At 49.0% G+C, this 25,157-nt stretch overlaps 1 protein-coding gene across 1 annotated transcript in view; it reads right to left on the bottom strand.

The window, feature by feature from the left end:
* LOC144133120 (uncharacterized) overlaps positions 1 to 25,157 on the bottom strand; it is a 54,864-nt gene that overhangs the window by 6,953 nt on the left and 22,754 nt on the right. The window contains 7 exon segments of the mRNA XM_077665981.1: positions 1,391 to 1,574; positions 7,276 to 7,389; positions 15,203 to 15,329; positions 16,892 to 16,953; positions 19,734 to 19,792; positions 19,897 to 20,248; positions 21,601 to 21,962. Of these exon segments, the coding sequence (XP_077522107.1) occupies positions 1,391 to 1,574; positions 7,276 to 7,389; positions 15,203 to 15,329; positions 16,892 to 16,953; positions 19,734 to 19,792; positions 19,897 to 20,248; positions 21,601 to 21,962 (1,260 nt within the window).

Here is a 25,157-nt window from a genome sequence, read left to right as displayed (position 1 = left end):
TGCCGTGAGTTAAGGCTTCCTATGCGGCAGTGGTTAAGACTTCCTATGCGAGAGAAACAAAAGATGGTTGCACACGAGAGTTGACGGCGACTCCTAGGAGTTCGATACAGCTGACTGGTGGTGCAGGTCAGCTTTATAATATTTGTTAATAACGAATATTAGCCAACATTTCAAACTGTGCATATCCTGCAGCATTTGAAATGGTTTGGTTTAGTTTGGTTTATGGGGGTTTAGCGTTCCAAAGCGACTCAGGCTATAAGGGACGCCGTACTGAAGGGCTCCGGAAATTTCGACCACCTGGGGTTCCTTAGAGAGAGAGAAACCCTATTATGAAAAGGCAGAGAATTTGGCCAATGTTTAAAAACTGTGTTGTGTTGTATTGGGTTTTATGGCGCATAGGCAACTAAGGCCATCATGCGCCAACGTTTAAAAACTGCTGGCTGGTTTGTCTGCATGGGGAAGAAAATTTGGGAGATAAAGGAGGAAGGAGAGCGGTGCAGAAAAGGTAAAATGAAAGAGAAAATGGGGAGAACAAAAAATGTGGCCATTAAATGCGTACTAAGGTGCATCAGCGAGAAGTTATGTAAATTATGAAATGATGAAGTTCATAGCTCGACAAATGCGCTAACAAAGTTCACTGCGTGAAGAATGCATGATGGTAACATGCAAGGTGAATTTAGAGCTTGTCAAGATGGCCAATGTCCTTTAAACATGCAAACAAAAAGTTCATTGCATCTCTTTGTTGCCCAGGGCAGGCTAAGGAGCCAACAACACTGTCCATTGTTAGTGGGGAGACCTCCATGCAATGTTCATAGTACGAACGCTTGTCAGCATACGCAGGGCACTCAAGCAGGATATGTTCCAGAGTTTCGATCGAGCCGCAGTTGTCACAAAGCGGACTGTTCATTAACGTGCACCGCCATCGCACAGTACACGGGCCTCTAGAATTTCGCCTCCATCGAAATACGAACGCCGCGGGCGGGATCGAACCCACGTCTTTTATGGACAGTCTATAGAGTGTCCATAAACTTTTTTCTAAACTCTATAGACAGATTCTATAGACTTATGGCGGGACAATATAGGTTTGGTTTATGAGAGTTTAACGTCCCAAAGCGACTCAGGCTATGAGGGACACCGTAGTGAAGGGCTCCGGAAATTTCGACCACCTGGGGTTCTTTAACGTGTACTGACATCGCACGGTACACGGGCCTCTAGAATTTCGCCTCCATCGAAATTCGACCGCCGCGGCCGGGATCGAACCCTCGTCTTTCAAGCGGGACAATATAAATCCTACAGACCGTCTATAGACAATCTATAGATTTATAGGCTGTCTAAAGAAATATTTGAATCTGTTCACCACCGAGCGGCAACACCGGCATCAAGCACTCACCTCTGTTGGCCCTGGCGACCTCGTTGCGCCAGACGACCCTCCCGGGCGCCCCGTACGGCGGCAGCGGGTCGTCCAGCTTGGTTTCCTGGTCGCTGATACGGCGCAGCATGAGCTCGTGGAAGCGCGGGTTGTACTGCCACAACAGGTGGCGCACCTGCACCACCTCGCTCTCGTTGAGCTGGACCTGGAAGGAGCACGGAGGTCAAGAAGGCGGTCACGTTTCACAGCCCCGGACCCTGAGATCCCCCGTCCGTATGTATTCTGGATGGTTAGTCCAATGTGTTCAGGGGAGTCCATCAATGTCTACTAGGTTTCAATGAAGGAATGATTGCTACTCCTCAGCATCCCATCAAAAGGCCCCTTGTGAAATAGCTCCTAGCGATAATTATACGCATTTATTGGTAACAGTTAAGCACAAATAATAATAATAATAATAATAATAATAATAATAATAATAATAATAATAATAATAATAATAATTGGTTTTGGGGGAAAGGAAATGGCGCAGTATCTGTCTCATATCGTTGGACACCTGAACCACGCCGTAAGGGAAGGGATAAAGGAGGGAGTGAAAGAAGAAAGAAAGAATAGGTGCCGTAGTGGAGGGCTCCGGAATAATTAAGACCACCTGGGGATCTTTAACATGCACTGACATCGCACAGCACACGGGCGCCTCAGCGTTTTTCCACCATAAAAACGCAGCAGCCGCGGTCGGGTTCGAACCCGGGAACTCCGGATCAGTAGCACAAAATGGCGTGTTTCAGAAATCGGAAGGACGTTATCTGCCGCCGGCCTTTCTCCCCCACACCATGCCATGCCATGAAAAACAGCTTGGTTTTGGTCCAATGTTTAGGGAATTTCCCAAGGCAGAGTAGATGTGCAATAAGGGAGTAGTACTCATTAGCATTCACTACAGCGCAACCGTATGGCTACAAAGGAAAGACAGAGCTTCAACAGAAACTTTGTAGTTGAGGATAAACTTCTTTTCCGGGGTTCGAACCAGGGACCACCGTCTGTCCGGTACTGTCGCTCTACCAACTGAGCTAACAAGAACGGCCAGTAGGCCAGATGGTAGGCCGAGAACGAACTGATCAGTAATTCTAAGTAGATTCCTACTGCAGCTCCCTTATTACAAATCTACCCCACCATGGCAGCGTTCCTCAGGACATTGCACCGACACTATTCAATGACTTGGAGTTGTGATGAATTCGCTCTCGCCCTGCCGTGTGTTCTGCTGGGTGTACGATTAGCTGAATTGGTAGAGCAACTGCCCAGAATAGGCGGTGGTCTCGGGTTCGAATCCCGCACCAGGGCGTATTTTTCTTGCGCTAAGAAGTTTCTGTGAAAGGTGTACAGCTTTTCTTTGCGGCCGTATGGCTGCGCTTGGGTGGGAGCTAATGAGTAATTAGTTGTTTTTTTTAAGCTGAGAGATAGAAACATCGACATCGCAATTGCACGTAACTTTCTGCAATTTAACGAAATCAAGTCCATCGGTAGGAAAATGTTTCTTCACAACGCTTAGACTGTACCCTGAGCACGTGACATAATCAGCTGTTAACAGTCATGCTACACGTCCCACATCAAGATGGTGATGTGTTCTTTATTGAGTCTTGATTTCCAGATTGACTCTTTACCCTTCGTGGTGGCTCAGTGGTTAGGCGCTCGGCTACTGATCCGGAGCTCCCGGGGTCGAACCCGACCGCGGCGGCTGCGTTTTCATGGAGGAAAAACGCTAAGACGCCCGTGTGCTGTGCGATGCCAGTGCACGTTAAAGATCCCCAGGCGGTCGAAATTATTCCAGAGCCCTCCACTATGGCACCTCTCTTCATTTCTTCTTTCACTCCCTCTATCCCTTCCCTTACGGCGCGGTTCAGGTGTCCAACGACATATGAGACAGATACTGCGCCATTTCCTTTCCCCAAAAACCAATTATTTATTATTATTATTATTATTATTACTATTATCATTATTATTACTATTATTATTACGATTACTATTATTACTACGATTACTATTATTACTACGATTACTATTATTACTATTACTATTACTACTATTACTACTATCACTACTATTACTATTATTATTATTATGTAGTGGAGGTATCCGGAATAATTTCGACCACCTTTGGTTCTTTAACGTGAACTGACATCGGGCAGCAAAAAACGCGTTTTACATTTTTCCTGCATCGAAATAATTGGTTAGGAAAACAAAACATTGAACCAATCTTGTCGCATTGCTTTGGCTGGAAGAAACACAATGACTGCAGCCATAATAGGTCGCGAAGAGCGCTTACCTGCGTAGTGCTCACTCTGACACGTGTTCAATTTGCTAACGTAATAAGAACCCCACCCATAAACTCAAGCAATCATTTTTTCTTTAACAAGTTTTTCCTCCTAGTACTCCTTCGTGCTGACGTAAACTGTGCCCGGCGGCAACATTTCCTGCAGTGCCCCAGAAGATCGCCAGCTACTTAACCGACGGCCATCATAAGGCTGCGCAGTGCTTTACCGGTCACACACAGTTTCGACAGCGGATCAATCTATACCCTTTCCTTGCGTCGCCAGCGTCTCAAGCCGACGTCTTTAGCCCCACAGCCGCGTCGTATTCCAATGCATGGTAGCGGCGGATCCCGCGCAAGTTCGACGCGTGCGACTCTGAGAATGACAGCGGAAAGACGAGAAAACACACCGGCGCCACCAAACAGAAGGACGAAGACATCCAATTCAAGACATGGAATTCAAGACATGCCCTGTCGCCTTGTGGCCATCCGGTGTCCTTCGCTGTTTGTATGTGTACATGTGCGTCATAGCAAGCTCACCGACACATCGAAGACCAACTGACAGGAGGGTCGTACAAAGGAGAAGGACGATGACGTCATTACTCGCTACCCGCTGGCAGGCCCAGGAAAAAGGGGCTCCGGCGAATGACCCAACGTATAGCGCGCCGTCCATCCCAAGCTGTCTTCCAGGGGCTGTCTTGTCAATGTGCACGCTGGCGTGGAAGCCCGGCGAGCCATACAAGGAAAGCGATCCACTCGACACTGGTGATACCCGCCGCGGTGGCTCAGTGGTTAGGGCGCTCGACTACTGATCCGGAGTTCCCGGGTTCGAACCCGACCGCGGCGGCTGCGTTTTTATGGAGGAAAAACGCTAAGGCGCCCGTGTGCTGTGCGATGTCAGTGCACGTTAAAGATCCCCAGGTGGTCGAAATTATTCCGGAGCCCTCCACTACGGTACCTAATTCTTCCTTTCTTCTTTCACTCCCTCTCTTATCCCTTCCCTTACGGCGCGGCTCAGGTGTCCAACGATATATGAGATAGATACTGTGCCATTTCCATTCCCCAAAAACACCAATTAAAAAAACACACTGGTGCTGTCACGTGGCCGTCACGAGCTTCCAGATAGCGAAGAGCTCTGGGTCCGCGAAGTTTGCGTGAACTAATAGATGTAATACAGACTTTTAAGCGGAAGACATCGGAAGCAAGTGGAAGGTACACGGCTGAGAGAATGCCGCAGAATGAAAAGCAGGCCGATTCGACCGGCTAAAGAAATGCGAGCAAAATGCTGTCGAACGTCGACACGGCGAATGGAACCGTAGGCAGCTGTCATGCTGCATGGCGGCTTGACAGTACAGACACACACTCTGATGCAAATTTACAGTGCACATCAGCCCCGCGCCATGCAATATAAGAGCGCGTCACCCATCTTTGAATTTTAAAAGGCATATTATATGTTGAACATAATAATAATAATAATAATAATAATAATAATAATAATAATAATAATAATAATAATAATAATAATAATAATAATAATAATAATAATAATAATAATAATAATTGGTTTTGGGGGGAAAGGAAATGGCGCAGTATCTGTCTCATATATCGTTGCACACCTGAACCGCGCCGTAAGGAAAGGGATAAAGGAGGGAGTGAAAGAAGAAAGGAAGAAGAGGTGCCGTAGTGGAGGGCTCCGGAATAATTTCGACCACCTTGGGGTTCTTTAACGTGCACTGACATCGCACAGCACACGGGCGCCTTAGCGTTTTTCCTCCATAAAAACGCAGCCGCCGCGGTCGGGTTCGAACCCGGGAACTCCGGATCAGTAGTCGAGCGCCCTAACCACTGAGCCACCGCGGCGGGGCATTTGAACAAACGATGAACTAATTTTGAACGAATGTTTGTAAGTTGAACAAATGTTCAATATATGTGAAACAAATGTAGCACTTAGGTTGAGTATCTATTGAATCTTTGTTGAATCTGTTGAATATATGTTGTTAGAAGTGCTTCTGTATTCTTATACGGAGCATACATGTTGCAAATGTTGCACAAGTAAGGCAACTCCAAACCATTATCTGCGCGTGACTTCCAAGCAGTCCCTTAAATTGAGCTGATGGCTGGACCTATACACTACAAGCTGAGCTTTCAGCTTCAGGCAACGTCTTGCCAGTCTTCTCTAGCCAACATAACCTTGCTTTTATCAGCACTGAGCTCATTTCAGTGCCGCAAGACGAGTTTTAGGAGACTGACCTGCGAGTTGCAGAGTCCAGAGTATAAACACGGGTTTCACGCAGAAGTTGAAGAACTGGTGGGAGAAAACGGTCTGCTCTGAAAAGGAACCCCGAACCCCGCCGCAGACCCGCCGCGGTGGCTCAGTGATTAGGGCGCTCGACTACTGATCCGGAGTTCCCGGGTTCGAACCCGACCGCGGCGGCTGCGTTTTTAAGGAGGAAAAACGCTAAGGCGCCCGTGTGCTGTGCGATGTCAGTGCACGTTAAAGATCCCCAGGTGGTCAAAATTATTCCGGAGCCCTCCACTACGGCACCGAATTCTTCCTTTCTTCTTTCACTCCCTCTCTTATCCCTCCCCTTACGGCGCGGTTCAGGTGTCCAACGATATATGAGACAGATACTGCGCCATTTCCCTTCCCCCAAAAAAACAATTATTATTATTAACCCCGCCGCAAGTTTTCGTGATGCGCCTACATTGAGCCAGCCAACCTCCGAAAATAAATACTGTATTTACTGGCGTAATGAATGAGCTCGCATTATGAACACACTCGCCCTATACTTCGGCTGTCAAAAAGTACAGTTTTTCTTCGTCACTTACGCACCGCGGTGGCTCAGTGGTTAGGTGCTCGGTATTTCAATCACTGCATTTCAGCCGCCGCTGTAGCTGAGTGGTTATGGCGCTCGGCTGCTGGCCCGAAAGACGCGGGTTCGATACCGGCCGCGGCGGTCGAATTTCGATGGAGGAGAAATTCTAGAGTCCCGTGTACTGTGCGATGTCAGTGAACGTTAAAGAACCTCAGGTGGTCGAAATTTCCGGAGCCCTTCACTACGGTGTCCCTCATAAACTGAGTTGCTTTGGAACGTTAAACCCTCATAAAAGCATCACTGCATTTTAATCACTGGTTAAATTAACGGAGGAAGCCTGCACGGACATTTTGAAGTGAGCGCCGCCACTTGCGAACGGCTTCAGCCGAGTCAGTGGTGCACTCCGAGAAAAATATCTTGAGTCACACCAGCGCCGTTTGCAGCGAAGATAGCGTAGATAACTACTGGTAAGCGTTCCTCGCCAGAGATGGAGCCACTAGTCCGCGAATACGAGAGCGGAGGAACACATTTATGGAGCGCGCGCCATCTTGATTGGCTCAGGTCGCCGTAGCAGCTACAGTGCCGCAAACTACTTGTGAGATGGCTTATACTATTCGAAACGACGTGCGTTAAGTCGGCCAATTGCAAGAGCCAAAGCGATCGCAGAGCGCTAGCAGCTTCGCACTGAATAATTTCATTAACTGAACATAACCTAACACGCAAGCTATCTCTCGCTTGAGGGAACAGCTAGAGGCTTTTTGTTTCGAGAGAAACACGACGTGGCTTGCCTTGTGCACCGGGTAGCGCTCCAAGTGGTCGGACAGAGACGACGTGGAAGTGGCGCTTTCGGCACCACCTTTTCGGGTGCGCCGTCCCAGGAACATGACAGGCCTCGAGTGGACCTGCACGGATTGAAGGACAAAACAGAAAGGGCGAATCATTTCCTTGCGACCTCCTTGTAGCTCTTAATTACACTGAAGGCGAAAACCAGACGTGTTTCGATGGACGAGAAACTCGGAATGCGCCCGTGTACTTTCTGGGGAGTCAAAATTATTCCGGAGTGACACCTTTATTTCCTCCCTTTACTCTTTCTTTCTCTTCGAGGCATGGTTGAGGTGGTCATCGAGGAGGGAGAGAGCTACTGCGCCTTTCCCTTCCTGAAAACAAATTTTCACCCGCCACCACGGCGCAGTTGATGGGGATCCGGCTCGGGCTGGGCCTGGTGCTCACCCTCGGCCGTCCGCCGCCCAGGAGTGCTCTGCTGTGTGACTCCCGCGCCGCCCTCAGCCGCCTGCAATCTAACGGCCGCGGTACCCCACTAGTGCGGGAAATTCGCTCGAGCAGAGAGGATGTGCCGTGCGTGCACAGTGGGTGCCCGGTCACTGCAGCATCGCCGGCAACGAAAAAGCTGACGACCTCGCGACCGCTGCACACCAACTACCTGCCAGCGATCTGCCCCTTGCGCGGGAGGACGTGCGTGAGGCCACCCACGACCATCTCCGAAAGCAGCACCCCCACCCACGTATCGCAGGAGGTGCGCGCATCGACAGTATCACCGACTGTCGCGCACTTACACGGTAACAACGTGTAATGATCCTCCGCGCGCGCATTGGCTGCGTGTGGCCCGGGGAACGACGGGAGCGTCACGGAATCGTGACGAGTGATGTGTATGACGGATGCGGTGCAGTGGAAACACTAGAACACCTGCTCCTTCACTGTACTGCGTTCGCCGATGCTCGTCGCGATATGCTCGCGGCCTATAGGGCGCAGGGCATACTACCAGACTCCATCAAGACGCTATTGTGGCCGCAGGGCAGTGAGCGCACTCGTGAGCGAACTTCTTTTTTATTCGAGATGTGTGCCATGAGGCATAAGTTGAAAAAGGAAGGGGCGGGGAAGGAATGAACGGGATTGAAAGTTGAAAGAAGGAGTGAAGAACCGTTGCGCTGAGGAAGTCGCAGAGGTTGTTAATGAAACGGTTGTCCATAGTCCACTTCACGTAGTCACTTTTGCGGTTCCACCGCAGGCCCACCTCCCTGAGGAGCCGTTTTCTGATAGCAGCCGTCGCTGGGCACGTCCACAACAAGTGCCGCACATCACAAATGTCCGGTGCAGCGGTACAGTGAGGGCACCTGTCAGGTGCTGGCAGATCTTTGGCACGCCACCGATGACAGACAGATGGCGTCAGAGCCGCCCCTGCCCGAATCCGGCGCACGGACACCTCCTCCTGCCGAGTAAGACTACGGGGGAGAGGGTGCGAACACGGAAGAATTAGAGCGCGTGTTCGCTGGCGCAGAACTTCGGAATCGGAAACATGGGACAGGAACGGATCTGGGGGAAGAGGGGAAGGTGGCGGATTGTCTAATGAATGAAGATGAGTCATAGCATCCGCTTGAATGTTATGTGGATCCTGAGCATGGCCGCGAATCCAGTGTATGCGCACAGGACATGGATACTTTGCGCAGAGCACATGAATTGATTGTGAAATCTGGAATGTTCGTCGAACAGCCTTAAGCTGTTTAAGGGCGGCGCGGGAGTCGGTGTAAATATGAACTGTATTGAATGTTGAAACGAGCGGAAGGGAAGCAATGGCATCATAAATGGCTTGAAGTTCCAATGCCAGGGGAGTGCACGTATCCGCAGTATACGTCGCACGAGAGTTGAGATGCGGATGAGATGGACTATACACAGCAGTAACTCCCCTCTCTGGAGAATGTGATGCATCCGTGTATAATATACACCCTTCAGGCAGATACGCTGCTGATACCGACGGGGAAACAGTGGGGCGATTGTCAGTGAGCTGGCAATAGGACCACGGTGGAAGTGTCTTTAAACGATGAAGTTTGAGAGACTGTTTTCGAGCTCTATTTTCCACCCGTTGGTCGATGATTTCACTGAGCGTATTAAGTTGGGCGAACTCCTGTAGCACAGGTATGGGTGTTAAACAAGGCAGATATGTTATGACGCGCATAGCCTCACGATTGATAGCTTCAAGGGAGTCCCACTGTCTGCGGGTGAGACATTGAAATTGTGCCTGATATACTATCCGTGGCTGAAGGATAGAGCGCACAAGCTGGCGGGCCGTATGAGCACGTGCGCCACCAGAACGCATAGCTATGCGACGAATCAGACTTAGAGTAGCGTGAGCCTTTTTAGGGGTGGCTGTCAGCCACGGGGTGCCAGTCCCAGATGTATGGAGGAGAAGACCAAGAATGCGAACAGTTTCTACCTGAGGAATCAAAGAATTGTGTACCGTAAAATTTAAAGGGGGAGCTTTCCGTAAGCCGGCTTTATTTCCAATTCGAATGAAACATGATTTAGTAGGAGAGAGTGTTAGACCCAGAGGTGGGAGGCGAGATGTCAATACATCCAGCACGTATTGAACGACCGACTGATGGATAGACGCATCTGGATGACAGCACCACAAGGTTATATCATCGGCATACGCAAGCACGCGGATAGAAGGGATGGACTCTAGGGCTCGAACAAGAGAAATTAAAGCCACATTATTTAATGTGGGGGCGAGAACGGAGCCCTGCGGCACTCCTCTATTGGAAGTGAAGTTACCAAAGGGCTTTCCGTGGACACGCACGCTGAAGGTTCGATTTGCCAAAAAGGCGTGAATAGAGAGGAGGAACCGGTAAGGGAGACCAAGAGTTTGAAGGGAGGCAAGAATGGCAGAGTGAAGGATGTTATCATATGCTTTTGCTATGTCTGTAGCGATTACGGTTCGTACAAGGTGACTCTGCGGAGAGTAAGCGTACTTTGGTGAGCCTCTGTGCATTCCTCCAACACACGGGCTTGACGTCCCGTCTGTTCTCCGTCAGGTAGTTAGTTACACGCAGTGACCGAACGCTCCGCGAGTTCTACCTTGGACGATTAATAACTGGACGCCCCACTCCCGTTGTAGCCAACACAGTGCTGTGCGCGTGTATTTTAATTCCTCTAAAATGAACTAATCATGCGCACAACCTGGACGCATTTCTTATTGTGTAAATAGATTGTAAATGCTACTTCTCCCCCTATCCTCTCTTCCTGTCCCCTCACCTCTTTCATTTAATTTCTCCATTCTGCCTGCTATCCTTTATTTCCGCTGCCCCAGATCAGGTGCTTCAGTATCGATGGCAGATGCCGGGGCTAGCAAAATTCTTTTCCTTCCTTTTTGCTATTATTTTAATTTTAAAAAATCCACTACCACCACCACCACCAGCCGCGGTGGCTCAGTGGTTAGAGCTCTCGGCTACTCATCCGGAGTACCCGGGTTCGAACCGCGGCCGCGTTTTGATGGAGGCGAAATGCAAAGGCGCCGGTGTGCTGTGCGATGCCAGTGCACGTTAAAGATCCGCAGGCGGTCGAAATTATTCCGGAGCCCTCCACTATGGCACCTCTCTCTTCCTTCTTTCACTCCCTCCTTTATCCATTTCCTTAAGGCACGGCACGGTTCAGGTGTCCGCCGATATGTGAGACAGATACTGCGCCATTTCCTTTCCTCAAAAACCAATTATTATTATTAAAGTGGAAAATGATCTGCATATATGGGAATTAACCCATTACGCTATCGCCATTGCCCGCCGCGGTGGCTCAGTGGTGAGGGCGCTCGGCTACTGATCCGGAGTTCCCGGGTTCGAACCCGACCGCGGCGGCCGCGTTTTTATGGAGGCAAAACGCTAAGGCACCCGTGTGCTGTGCGATGTCAGTGCACGTTAAAGATCCCCAGGTGATCGAAATTATTCCGCAGCCCTCCACTACGGCACCTCTTTCTTCCCTTCTTTCACTCCCTCCTTTATCCCTTCCCTTACGGCGCGGTTCAGGCGTCCGACGATATATGAGACAGATACTGCGCCATTTCCTTTCCCCCAAAACCAATTATTATTATTATTATTACTCGTACCGTGTGGCGGAACTTCCAGAGAATGAATTTACACTATTAATAATAGGATAGAGATTTTATCAGTGTACCTTTACAGTAGCTTGCATAGAAAATGGATGCAACATGTGGAAGATAGCAGCTCAGGCAAGTAAATATCTTTTCTTTTGGCGACGATGGAAATTGTTTGTGCAACAATTCATACATACCTACTGAATGACAGTGCTCTCTCGAATGACAAGCATGTTGTAAGCATGTCGATAATTCGCCCCCTTATCAATCTCTTCAGATTTTTTGCAAGTGACGCTGGCGTTTGCTTGCGATCTAACGCGTATGTAATACCCGCTTGTCTTTACGCGCTAAACAGCGTGTCCATAAGGTCCCTTTCGCTGTTCAAACTGCCATCTTTGTCAAGGATTCAATCACTGTTCATGACAATCTCGCGATCTATTTTTTACTGCGCACTCAGTGAGTCTAGCCGCAGTTCAAGATAAAACCATCAAGATAAAATTAAACCGATACCTGGTGTTTCCCCTAACATGTTCGCCACTTATTGAAAACAGAGTTTTCTGGAAAGAAGAGTGCGTTTTGAAGCGAAAATCTTCACTACGGGGGTCAGAGCCGAGCTTCGCGTGAGCCGAACTGGTGAGTTATGCGCATGCGCGAAAACAAGTGACGTCACACGCCGCGCAGGTGGTCGCTCCTCGCCGCTGCCGCAGCCGTCGCCTGACCTTTCAGCGCAGCCGCGCGCTACTGCACATGTGCGTCATGTGCATGCGCAAGGAGGCTACATAATGCGCTTGCCAGAGAATAGGCGCGCGCAGTCGACAAGGAAGGGAAGGGGAGTGCGGCTGCTGCTAGACTACGCAGAAAAACTGAGAAACTAAATTCGTCCGATCCAGAAGTACTCGCTTGGGAGTTGGCTGCACAATAGCGAAAAAAATGATAAAGCCAAAGCTAAACGTGCAGCCCGAACGCCTGAACAACGGGAAATACGCCTTGCAAAACGACGTCGGAAAGAAGCCGAAAAGCGTGTCTTGGCCGCATCTTCAGCCAGCAGCAGCCAAGCGAGTGAGGAAGAGGAAAACCCCAAGAATCGCCGTTACAACCACCACGCGGTACGATTTATTGAAAGTGACGTATACAATGCCAGCTAAGCTACGAAGCATAACTATGACGTCAAACCAAGCAGAACTAAAGCTTTTCGCTTGTATATTCAGGCTTTACGAGAGCTAAGCCACTGCCTAATTTTTTTCGGCATACCATTGTCAGCGGTGTAGCGCATGAGAATACAGCTAAGTGCTAACTAGTAGGCTTTTTAACTAACTGCGAGTAGTTAACGTCGTAACTATTACTGATAGTCTCCTTATTTGTGAGAGGTGTGTAGCGCGGTTAGTAATGTGGTGGTGGTAGTGGTTTTATTAAAAATAATAGTAAAAAGGAAGGAAAAGATTTTTGCTAGCCCCAGCATCTGCCATCGATACTGAAGCACCTGAGCTGGGGCAGCGGAAATAAAGGACAGCAGGCAGAGTGGAAAAATGAAATGAAAGAGGTGAGGGGACAGGAATAGAGGACAGGGGGAGAAGTAATATGTACAAACTATTTACACAATAAGAAATTTGTCCAAGTTGTGCGCGTGATTAGTTCATTTTAGAGGTATTAAATCACACACGCGCACAGCACTGTTCGGTTAGTAATGTCCATATCAGTTTTCGAAAGCGCGGTTACCCTCGGCGCTGTGGCCCAACAGAATTTGCCTACGCATATCGGCTGACACCTGAACCCCGCCGTAAGGGAAGGGATAAAGGAGGGAGTGAAAGAAGAAAGGTGCCGTAGTGGAGGGCTTCGGAATAATTTTGACCACCTGGGGATCTGGCGTGCACTGACATCGCACAGCACACGGGCGCCTTAGCGCGTTTCGCCTCCATCGTAACGTAGCCGCCGCGGTCGGTTTCGAACCCGGGCTGCGCGATGTCAGTGCACGTTAATGATCCCCATGTGGTCGAAATTATTCAGGTGCCCTCGACTACGGCACCTCTTTATTCCTTTCTTCTTTCACTCCCTCCTTTGTTCCTTCCCTCACGGCGTGGTTCAGGTGTCCGCCGATATGTGAGACAGATACTGCGCCATTTGCTTTTCGCAAATACTATCTTTTAAAGGGATATTACTTACGGCGGGCTACATGCGTCCCAATGAATAAGGAGACGAACAGTAATAATTAAAATGCTAAGTATTCAATATCATAGTTGACCAGCCTACTAGTTGGCACGTCTTAGCTTTATTCGGATGCGCTACACTGCTGACAATGCTATGCCAATAAAAGTGCGCTTCTAATTCAAAAAGAATATTTTTTTTTTAAAGTGCAGAACATCTTAAGTTAAATGCCCGGTGTACATGCCATCTCTGTGCTATGATCAGTACAGAGTACAGGGCACTTGTGGTATGGGCCATCGTGTGCTTTGGAAGCGCAGTGCAAAAGTTTTAGTTTGCGCGAAAACGTGCCTGAGCAAGCGGCTTGCACAGACTTCGCTTACTGTGCTACCGATCGTAATGCTAGCTGTACTGTGACAATGAAGCAGCTGGTTCAATCGACGATCTTCTGCAAATCTACCGAAGTGCGCTCCAATTGGCCGCCACGGCCAGACAAATCTTCCGATGATTAGTGCGGCAAATGCGCAGACCGCCCTCGGCACCACGGTGCGGCGCTTCAAGCGAAGCTGATGTAGCTACGAGAATATGCCCTGTCAACGCCATCTCCCTATCTGTGCCTGTCACGAAACTCGCTTTCCTTTGGGTGCCCTTTGGAGACCCCTATTTGTGTACTCGCCGCCACGACATGGCGCCTTTTAAGGGGACCGGTGGCTTGCTTCCTCAAGCGCCATCTGTTGGGATTGTTGGCGATGATTATCGGGTAAGCCGTCCGTAGAGACGGACATTCGGAAAGCTTCTCCCGTCTGTGGCAGAGTAATACCCCTGTCACGCTAGCAAATTTAATGTCATTCGTTTCGAATGCCATTCGCACCTAATGCGATTAATCTGCTGCTACACGGGAACATTTAATGTCATTAGGTTCGAATGACATTCGCTATCGAATGAGTTCACGAAACTCATTCGCATTCGATGTCGAGCCGAATGTGTACTCTGGACACCATACGCGCAGCAGAAACAAGCGACGCGAAAAAATCGTGTGCGCACTGCCAAAGTTAGAAATTGTATTTATTCAGTTCTGCTAAAAAATGTTACTTTTGGTCCGAACTTCTTCACACTTGTAGCTGTCGTGGATAGTTGTCACTCTCGGTCCCAGCAGCAGCCGACCGTGAAGCAGGGCCTTTCCCGCGACCGCCGATCACATTGAGTTGCGTGTTTCTTGCTGGTTGGCGTTACATGTTCGTTTAGCTCGGAAGTACTTAAAGATGTCACTCAGCACTTCACCTATGAGAGGTCATTTCCACGCTCCACGCGTCGCCGCGCGCCGCCGTGTCAGCCATTTTGTTTGTTTACATATTTCGGATTTGTGGTTGACTTTGTACTTGGCTTGGCTTTTGATGGCTGAAGTGCCGCAGAATGGCCAGAAATAATATTTTAAGCTTAGAATTTTCCACATAAATGTTCTCAACCGCTTTTAAAACACTACACAACAATTTGTAACATATTTTATGCACGTTGATGTGTTTGAATTGTACTTTTTTTTTTCACTGATCGTCACTGCCATCATTTTCGAATGACAATTTTTTACCGTGTAGCACCGAAAGAGACCGAATGACATTGGAGGCACCGAATGACATTCGATTGGAATGACATTAAATTTGCTAGTGTGGCAGGGGTGTGACTCTCCGAGCAGCGCTCACCTGGACGAGGATGTAGTCGTGTTCGCAGCGCAGTGCCTCCAGCGACTGGAAGGGCACGATGACGCAGGACAGCCGCAGCCCTTCTTCCTCCGTGGGTGACAAGCTCTCGAACTCGTACATGAAACGCCTGCGCACCCGGCAGAGCAGCTGTTAGCATCCTGCAGCCAGTAGCGCATTACAGCGCATCCCAAAAGTCCCCGAGCTGCGGGTCCCAAAGCCATAGCGCCAAGCTCATTCGGCGTTCCTGGCACATGAATACCTTCAGACACCAGGGATATTTTTCTGTCCTCTATTGACAAGGCTTCTGAGTAAGACATGGAAGCTACACAAACGCTGATCAGCCGAAAACAGCCTCGTTGCGGCGTCTACTACTGGTTTGTACAGTCGTCCATGCACCTGTCTAGAACTCTCGAACTCCGTGCCGTCTGCGCTCCGCAGCGCGCAAAGCGACGTCTAGCGGCAGCGCCTGGTTCGAGATTACGCATGTCTGATGTTCAGACCATACTCAGAGACAGGTCTGTGGACGACTGCACTATGCAGGGCCAAGGCGTGTGGTACGACAAATGTAAGATTTTGTGTGGCCTGGTATACCGAGTGTTTCACATAGGATGTCCTGCAACTTTTAAAAATAAGCTTTTGGAGATAGAAGACCGTTTTTTTGGCTTATCATTGTCAGTAGTGTAAAGCATCAAAATATATCTACGACGTGCTAACTAGTAGGCTCGTTACCTAATACTGAATAGTTAATTTATTAACTATTAGTGTTATCTTATTTATTTATTGAGATGCGTGCAGCCCATCGAAAGTAATATCCATATCTGTTTTTGGAATTTAGAAAACTCATTTACCCTCGGCGCTGTGGCCAATGAAATTTTGGCGAGAGAATTTTAAATACGGAATGTCAAAAAAGGTTGGGCTTCACAGTGACGGCAATGAGGATAACAGCGAGGGCCATGCAGTAAATGAGCGATTTGAATCGCCCACTGTGGGCATGTGTAAGCCGATGCAGCGGCAGACCCTCAAGGCTGTTAATGACGCTGGCCATGCGATGGTGGCCATTTAAGTCCCATGCTTTGACTACAACAAACATACGCGCTTACGCGTGAAAGGCACCTTTACTCAAGGTCACAATTAAAAGACCCCCTCTTTTCAGGGGCAAGTCTGTTATGACAGATTAATATTTTCTTGCCGAAATTCTCGAATCACACATGCTGACCCAAGCAGGGTTAGAAGTGCAATGGAACGAGAGAGAAAATTGTGCGGTTGCTATAGACACGATACAACTTTTTGTGTACTGCCATCATAAGCAAAGGAAAGGGAGACGTTAGGTTCGTTACGATATATACATATTACACGAGCGGAGCCAACACCGTCTGAAACCAAGAAAAGCTCATACGAATATTTGGTTTTTCTTTTGCATAGTTTTGTTGGTTTCGATGATTTGGCGGTTTCCGCATACATGCAAATAAAACAGGTTTTAAAAATAACAACACAGCTGCTATTCCTTGCAAAATAATGGATCCAAAGAAGTATTCGCACAGGGAGCTAGACACCCATTCGGCACCGCTACCTACGTTATCCAGTTAGCACAACTTACAGTGCCAGTTATGTGAATCACAATGTACGAACGGTCAGCTTCAGGGCGCGCCGGCGTAGGATTAAGAACCGAAGTTCCTTCAAGTCACTTACCTTTTGCTGAAGATGATCTTGAATTTGTACCCGAGGTTCACGTTTGGATCACCGACTTCCACCTGCAGTTGGAAGCATTCGTTGCTTCAGTGACTCACTCTGTTTGCGAACGCTGCATGTTCTTGCGCACATTTCAAGAATGCGATAATTCGTATTCTTATTCACATACTCAAAACTTTGTGCCCAGGAAAAAAAAACTCGCAGGGCTTGCACACAAACAAACTTTTTCGCCCGTCCGCGACTAAGCTTCCAATTTCGCTGACAAGAGAGAGAGAGAGAGAGGGGTGGGGTGGTTATTGACGGGAAAGGCAGAAAGGTTGGCCTCAAAAATAAATACCTGGCCTGCTACTCTGCAGTGGGGAACGGGAAGAGGAGAAAAAAGAGGGTCACGATAGGGGATGAGGATGATGGGAGGAGGCAGATGAAAAATACATAAAAAAACAAGGCACAGTATCTAACATCACAAACGCGAGGAAAGGTCCGTGTCACTTAAAAGGCGTGACAGCGCTCGCGTTGCCTGTACATTTTTCAAACTATCTGGCCAAGCGCCGAGGATCAAATCCTCCGAGAGGGGCCTTGTGTCCACAGACTTCAAAGCAGATGCGAGCATGAGTCTTTCACGTGCATATGCTGGACACACCACTAAAAACATGTTCTATAGTCTCTTGCACGCCACATGTGGTACAGTCCGGGGAGTCCACTTGTCCAATTAGGTGCAAGTATTTGCGCGTGAAGGCGACGCTTAAACGTAATCTATGGATTATGCATGCAATGGGGCGTGGTATTCCGTGAGGAACAGAAAAGGTCATCGTCGGATCTAGCCGTTTAAGGCGGATGTGTCCAGTGTCTGGCAGGGCCCAGTACCTAGCCGCCGCACTCCTCATTGATTCCGAAAGGAGACAAGTGGTGTCATGTCGCTAACAAGTCAGCTTTAATGGTAGCTAGTCACAGCCACCACATATATTTAGACATGTTCGACGCCTATTTGGTGCGCTAAGCTCAGAAGCAGATTGTCCACAATGCTGTCCTGATAACCACGCGTAACGAATTTGTTGCAACAGAAACAGTTTAGCTTATTATCCAACGGAGAAGCCCTGCAGTCAGCTTCTCGCTACCTGCTGCTTCTCCCGGATATGAGTCGCACGATGAGGAGGAGAAAAATAACTTAGTTTTGTGACACTTCTAGGACCTCGTAAAAAGGAAGGCTTGCTCCACTAAGATCCTTCGGTGATGCACTGAACCCGTATGAAGGGCGGGCACTCCAGGAGGAAGGGCTGCAGTATGGGAAATAGGAGACACGAAGCTGAGCAGGAAAGTCGACTTTCGACTGTGCGACAGTGAGTCTCAAGCGACCGCTCACATTTCCAACCACTCTGAAGCCTGAATAGAGACTCCCGCTTTCAAGGCAAGAAGCGATCGGGCTCAGCTAGCCCAGTACGTTCCCGTGCAGGATAAGGGTGGAGCGACCAGCCGCAATTCAAACCGCTGCTCGTTTGCGTGTGAAACGTTCTCTTATAACCACGCTGACGTTATTTACCGCACAATGTCACAGTTCAGAAATAAATACTATCTGCAGGATGCATCTCAGTATGAAATGAACATTCGTATTATGGACGACAAGAATTGCTTAAAAATTCAGGGCGCACTTTGGTGACCTAAAGTGTGGTGCGGCGAAAGCCTTCATCATGCTGTTGCTGCTTGTGTCACTGATGTGTGGTTCAGATGTTAATTAAGTACACAATTGTTGGTGAATCTTGAATGCTGGAGACACTGGAGGGCGTTTGGGAGGCATCTGTCTGATTCGACGCCTTTCTGCAAACACTCTCCAGCGTCCTAGACAAGAACTACATATGTGTTGGCAGGAAGTAGCGTAGTCGTTAGCACGCTCAGCTGCGGGAGGGAAGAATGGTGGTTCGAATCCCATCGTGCACACAGATATTTTTTCTTATCGAGTTGAAGAGTGTAACGGACGGACGGACGGACACCGGGAGTATGAGCCATTAAACGCTTTCGCCTTATTAACCTGCTTACACAAAAGAACACTCAATTGTAGGCACGGAACCATTATTCTAAGTCAAATTAGCACATAAAATTTCTAAAACATCAGCACGGCAAAATATAACCCGAATGCATTAACGGGAGGCTTCGCACTACTCTAATAGAAGTGCAAGTTGCCCATCATGCTGCTGAAAACAGCCTATGGCTATGCCACTCGAACCACACTGCGGCCCATGCCCTGCCCTGGCATTCGTTGCAACAGTGTGGGTCCCGAAAGTCTAGCGCAGCGCAGTGACCACACCGTGTAAGAGTGCACCCACCCGTTCCTTTTTGCGGACTAGAGATTGACACACTTTTCTCCAACAGCCCCCTCTCCCACCAGACGAAAGTGCTCAATGACCCAAGGGGTCCAGGTCAGCCTGAAGTACATGGTCGTTTGGCTGGTGTTCTCAGGTGCTTCAACTTTCCGCCAGCCCTGGATGGCGTTCTTAGTGCAGAGTCTGAGTCACCCTTCTCTAGAGCGCCCGAGCATCGCGCTGCAAGCTGTCAAAACTCAAATTAGAAAATAGCCCGTGGCTTCCGCGCAAAGTGCTCACGATCATTTTGCTTGCAAGCCTATGGGGCTCTATACTTGCATGCAACCTTTGCCTCTAAGTTGTAGAAGTTGCGACAAGGTGTCAATCGTTCTTTGGCGAGAAAGTGCGCCGCTCGAGCACTCTACAGAAGGGTGCCGCTGACTGCACAGCTGATGAACACTGAAGTCGCCCCTGAGAAAGCCTTGGTGATGATGACGATGATAATGATGTCGCCGCGCAAATGGAGAGCACAAGAAAGCGGGACTTACGAGGAAAGGCCCGATCTTCAGAGAGCGCAGTGCGTAATTGACGGCAGGGTGGGACCGCTCTGCACCAGCGTTGGATAATAAAAGAAAAGAAAACCAGCTATAGCATGTCGCACGCTCTGGAGAAACTGATGAAAGTACTCCCACCCCATGTCACCCTAACCACCTGCTGTCGTGCGTCGCGGCTTGGTCGCCGAGTCCGGCGTCGCTGTCGACGTCGAGGCCTGCTGCAGGTGCTGCGAGGCCGGCAGGCGGCCGACATGGACCGACGTGGCCGCAGCGGCCCCTCCCCCGTGGGCCACTGGGTGGCGGAACTGTGAGGATGACGGCTGCGGCAGGCGGTGGAGCAGTATGGAGGCCGGCCCCGTCGACAGGGTGGGCCTCGCTGTCGGTGTCAGCAGCAGGGTCAAGTTGGGCCTGGGAAACCTGTGTGGTGGCAGGTGCTGCCGGCTCTGTCCGGCAGCCTGCGCTTTCGACGACGTAGGCAAGGTATCCACTGTAGCCTTCTTTGGAGGCGCCTGCACGAGGATACAAAGCTGCATGTATAAATGGACTTCGTGTCTCCTGCACCGTACTCCAGTCCATTCACACATGAAACGCGCCTGTTCACTTCGAGTTGGAAGCATTCATGACGTGTCGCACTTGTGACGTGCCGGGTCGGTGGCCTCACGTCGCAAGGATTTACAGCCCCTCGGTGTCATGGCCCAGAGGCCCGACAGGGGTTCACGAGGTTTGCGTTGGGCGAGCGTCTGGAAGCCCGTTGAGAAATCCTGGACGGAACAGCGTGCGACTGCAGCGCCGCCAGCGGCAGGGCCACACATGAATAGCCACATGAAACCCGCCCCTCTAAGCCTGGTGCTGCGGTGGGGCGCTGTAGCAGCTGCCTGGAATTACAGCTATTGCTGCGAACGTACTTGAGCCTCGATTCTTATATGTGGTGAAGACCGTTACGTTTTCTTCTCCGCCTCGTCGAGCTTAGAGTTAGGGTACTAGGTCGCTTGTCTCACTTGCAATGCAATGAGAAGGAAAGGGGTCCCGTCATAATGTACTGGCAGTCCCACATGCGGTATACAGATTTAGTTTGATACACACTGCAGAAACTTTGACATTTAGGCTAGCGACATTTTAGAGAACAACACTAAAGGTGGCAAGAAGTACGGTTAAGAAGAAGCAGTACAATAAATGCTGCGCGTCTCTTCTCGGGCCCAAGCAGGAGTGTAAACGCGATATTAATGCAATATAAATTTTAAAATTAGCAGTGTGACTGAAGAATCAAGAAGCACAAGAACAATACCGGATGTAATTGAAAGTGTACAAGATGCAAGGAACACTCGGCAAGCAAGACAGTTTGCACTATCTCGGACATGAACGGACACAAGCCAGCTAAGAGCACGCATGAGGCCATTCGCGCATACTCAGAAAAATTATGCAAAAGTTTGTATTCATGTCTGTGCTACCATCGTGCCGCACTGTTACAGGAATGGGCTAAGTGTTCCTAGGCGAAGATTACGTCTACAGCTTCTTCCTTGCGCGAGATCTCAGAAACATTCTTCATGGCCACCTTCAAGAAACCAATGTCACCTTCCTCGCTTATAGCTACTACCTTTTCCTCACTTCCATTCCAAGGTCACCCGGATAATGCGGATAACCTATTACTTACGCAGCAAAGTATGTCATGTACTACACTTAGCCCTTCATACAGCGAGCGTAGACATGCCCGCCATGTAAAGTGTTGTCCAGATAATAAGGCCTCCGTCTGCGCAAGGACGAATGGACAAAGAAAGTGTGCGGGCATGGAAAAGTGGAAGTACTGACTTATAGCGCACTGCTTCAGTGTAAGTAGCGACAAGGCACGCAGAAGCTCCCCCACCTGAGTGACGACGGACAGAGGCTGCATCACCGCATTGTAGTACGTGGGGACTGGGGCGAAGCGCGGTGGGTAGGTCCCGGCCTGAGATGAAGGGACAGTAGCGGCAGAGCCGTTGAGAGCAACAAGGGAGGACGGGGCGACAGGTGGGTGCCGAAGCCAGGGCCTCGGAGGTTGCGACAAGGGGGGCCTCTCCAGGAGGGCACCAAGCCTCGGGTAGCGAGGGGACGTGCTGCCCGACGTCACCAGCTGCTGGTGTTGCTGAACACTGGGCAGGAGCGTCGTCATTGTCACCGGAGGTGGCATGGGCGCATGGAAGGTCCGGGTCTGCCCGGCGTCGTGGCTGGAGATATCCGTCGGGGAACCTGGATTCGAAAAAACAGTTGCTGGCAAGACTTCCTAGATCGACAACAAGGCTTCAATTGAGGTTCGCCAGTCAGTTTCGAACATTCGAACAGGAAGCGAACGCCCTGAAGATTTTGTAGCGATTGCTACATTACAGTAGCATTTCGAGCCTTCAGCGTGGCGGTTCCGCCACGCTGTCACGTGGTGTGAAGCAGCTTAGATACTCCCCGCCACATAAGGGCCTAACACAACAAGAAGCAGCTAGCTGGCGGAGGCTGCAAACGGGAACATTCTTTAACCTACATATACTTAGCAAGATGTATCCTACACAGTGTAGGAACACATGCCCGTGGTGCGGGGCAACCCCCACGCTTTACCATATAACCTGGGAGTGTAAGCGAAACTACACGTTCCACCAACACAAAACCCCGAGTGCGGAGCAGTGGGAGAGCCGGCTCACCAGCTGCGAGCTCGCCGCCCAAAGGGCAATGGTGCTGCACGCAAGCGAAGCAGCGCGACTCAGTGGAGCCCTGGACTAGGGGCCCAACCCTGCCTTGAAGGTCAAGAGTCTGCAGCGATGAAGACGAAGACCGAACGCTAAACCCTTAATAGACCAAATAAAGTTCTCTCTCTCTCTAGCTATCACGAAACTCCAGGTTTAACCAAAGCTAAACCACCGCCAATTTTTAGCCCCTCAATTAGACGCAAAGACAACAAGACGATGTACGAACGCGGCCAAAATATTACGGAGCATACTTCGGCGGTTGAAATTTTCTGACGCGTTCCTTAGAGAAGGCCTGACCGTTCCGTGGGTTCATGCGCAAGTGCACCTGTGGCATGTGCTAACACATGTATAAAGTAATTCCTAATTTTTGTTGTGTAAAGTATGACAGGAGTTTCATCGTCGAGGCGTGCTCCGTACACATATGACCGGAAGCGTACATCTGGAGCGACCCTTCTTTGCCATTTCGTTCATGGCACGACCCTGCCTTCAATGTGATCTCTTATTTTGCGTACGTGAAATTAAAGATTCTTGAAGAAACTTCTCGTCTCGGGATTGAACTGAGAACAGCATGGATTAGGGGGAAAAGATACGACTTCATGAAACGCTTGCAGCTGAATCCATGCTACGCCAGGAGTACGTTACTACATGAAATGTAGTGGGTCAGTATTCCTCTGCGCTTTTCTTGATGGAACTCCATAAAGGCGTATGCATTCTTCGAGGCTGCCATCTACTCTTGTGAATGTTCGAGGTGTTCTTGTGTTATATAGGCGATCATTGACCTGCATTGCTCAGTAGAGACTCCCGTTGAATACCGCACATAATAATAATAATAATAATAATAATAATAATAATAATAATAATAATAATAATAATAATAATAATAATAATAATAATAATAATAATAATAATAATAATAATTGGTTTTGGGGGAAAGGAAATGGCGCAGTATCTGTCTCATATATCGTTGGACACCTGAACCGCGCCGTAAGGGAAGGGTAAAGAAGGGAGTGAAAGAAGGAAGAGAGAGGTGCCGTAGTGGAGGGCTCCGGAATAATTTCGACCACCTGGGGATCTTTAACGTGCACTGACATCGCACAGCACACGGGCGCTTTAGCGTTTTTCCTTCATAAAAACGCAGCTGCCGCGTTTTTATGGAGGAAAAACGCTAAGGTGCCCGTGTGCCCAAAATCCGCTTCCAGCGCATGGTTACACGAACGTCAAGGCATTTCCAGCAACGATTCCCCTCTAGTTGGGAGTTCAAGCACTCGCAAAACGCATCGTAGACGCCATTCTGTTTCCAGCTCGGCTCGTCAACCCGACCGGGAGCGCACAGTTTGAACACATTTCTTTATTGCCTCACTGGTTATTCCCCGCCTTTTTTATTGTACTGAAAATAATTTAAAGCGATTGTTGGGTCATAATAACCCGTCATGCGCACGTTGCCACTCGCGTTTCGTTTGGTTACTGCGGATCGCCGTTAATCTTCGGTTTATGTACATAAAGGAAACAATGGCGCAGCATCATTAATGAGGACTGCACGAGAGCACACACACGCACAAGCGCATGTCTGGCCAACTTGCCCAATCTTATACGCTTCTTGGTTTATGTAGTACACTGCTACATGTTTCTGTAGCACTTTTCAAGCCTCTTTTAAACTTTGGATTGGCGTGCAAAGTAATGTTAGTTTAAGTGGGCGTGTGTTACAGCTAGAGGTAATTTAGAATGAAATACGAAGGTTTAAGCGCACGCTACATGTATTTTTTGCTACGTGATGTTCGTTTTCATTTTTTCGTTTAATTTTATTTCCGCTTCAAAGAGACTGCCTTAACCCGAATGTTCCTGGCGATCTTCCAAAACCTGTAGGCTTTATCGAGCGCAGAATTTGCCGAAGGCCAAGCGCCGGCATTATCGCGTTCAATCGAGTTACAAATTTGGAATCGGGAAAACCAAACAACTGAAAAAAAACCGAGAAACAAGTAGGCGTCAATTTTTGTTTTCGGCGAGGCTAAAATCCTTGATTATCTGCAAAACGCAAAACACCTGCTCAAGCGAAGACAAGAAAAGCAGTAAAGTTGGCCACGCGAAACAATTTTTCTCAGGAGGCTATACCTGTTGTTTACCGTGAACAGCAGATTACAGGAGCAATATTACAGTGTTAATCGGTGAAATCGGGGCCACCCGAATTGCATTGCCATTAATGTGTGACTGAGTGGGGGTAATGCTGAATTTTAGTGCTTCTATCGCCCCGTCGCAGAAATCAACGGGTTCCAGAAACCACCGAGGCGGCGAAAATAGAATTTAGAGGGAATAGGTGTATAAGGATGGCGTCGCTCACGCTACCAAGAAAAGGGGCATATTTCTAGATGGACGGATATCTACCGAGAGCTTTATCACTGTTCTAATCATTGTTTTTTTATGTTTCATTTCCTTGCTCTCATTTCGTGCGCACACAAATACCGTGTGTAGGCAATGGGTACACAATTGGAAGCAGCGCTCGTATTGATGTGCTCTCGCTATTCTCCTGTCCTGGCTCTGCACTGATTAACAGATAGAAACAACCAGCTCGCCTAACAAGTTTCAATCCGTTTAAGACCTTTCGCTCTGCGCTATGTTTGGGTTGAGTTTGGGTTATGGGGGTTTAACGTCCCAAAGCGACTCAGGCTAACTTTGCACTATGTGTCATTGGCATTGGTGTGTCCTGTATGCCGAA

The sequence above is a fragment of the Amblyomma americanum genome, chromosome 5 (genome assembly GCF_052857255.1).
Source record: "Amblyomma americanum isolate KBUSLIRL-KWMA chromosome 5, ASM5285725v1, whole genome shotgun sequence".
Lineage (NCBI taxonomy): Eukaryota > Metazoa > Arthropoda > Arachnida > Ixodida > Ixodidae > Amblyomma > Amblyomma americanum.
Note: the sequence above shows the minus strand (reverse complement) of the source record. Positions and strands in the feature narration are given on the sequence as shown.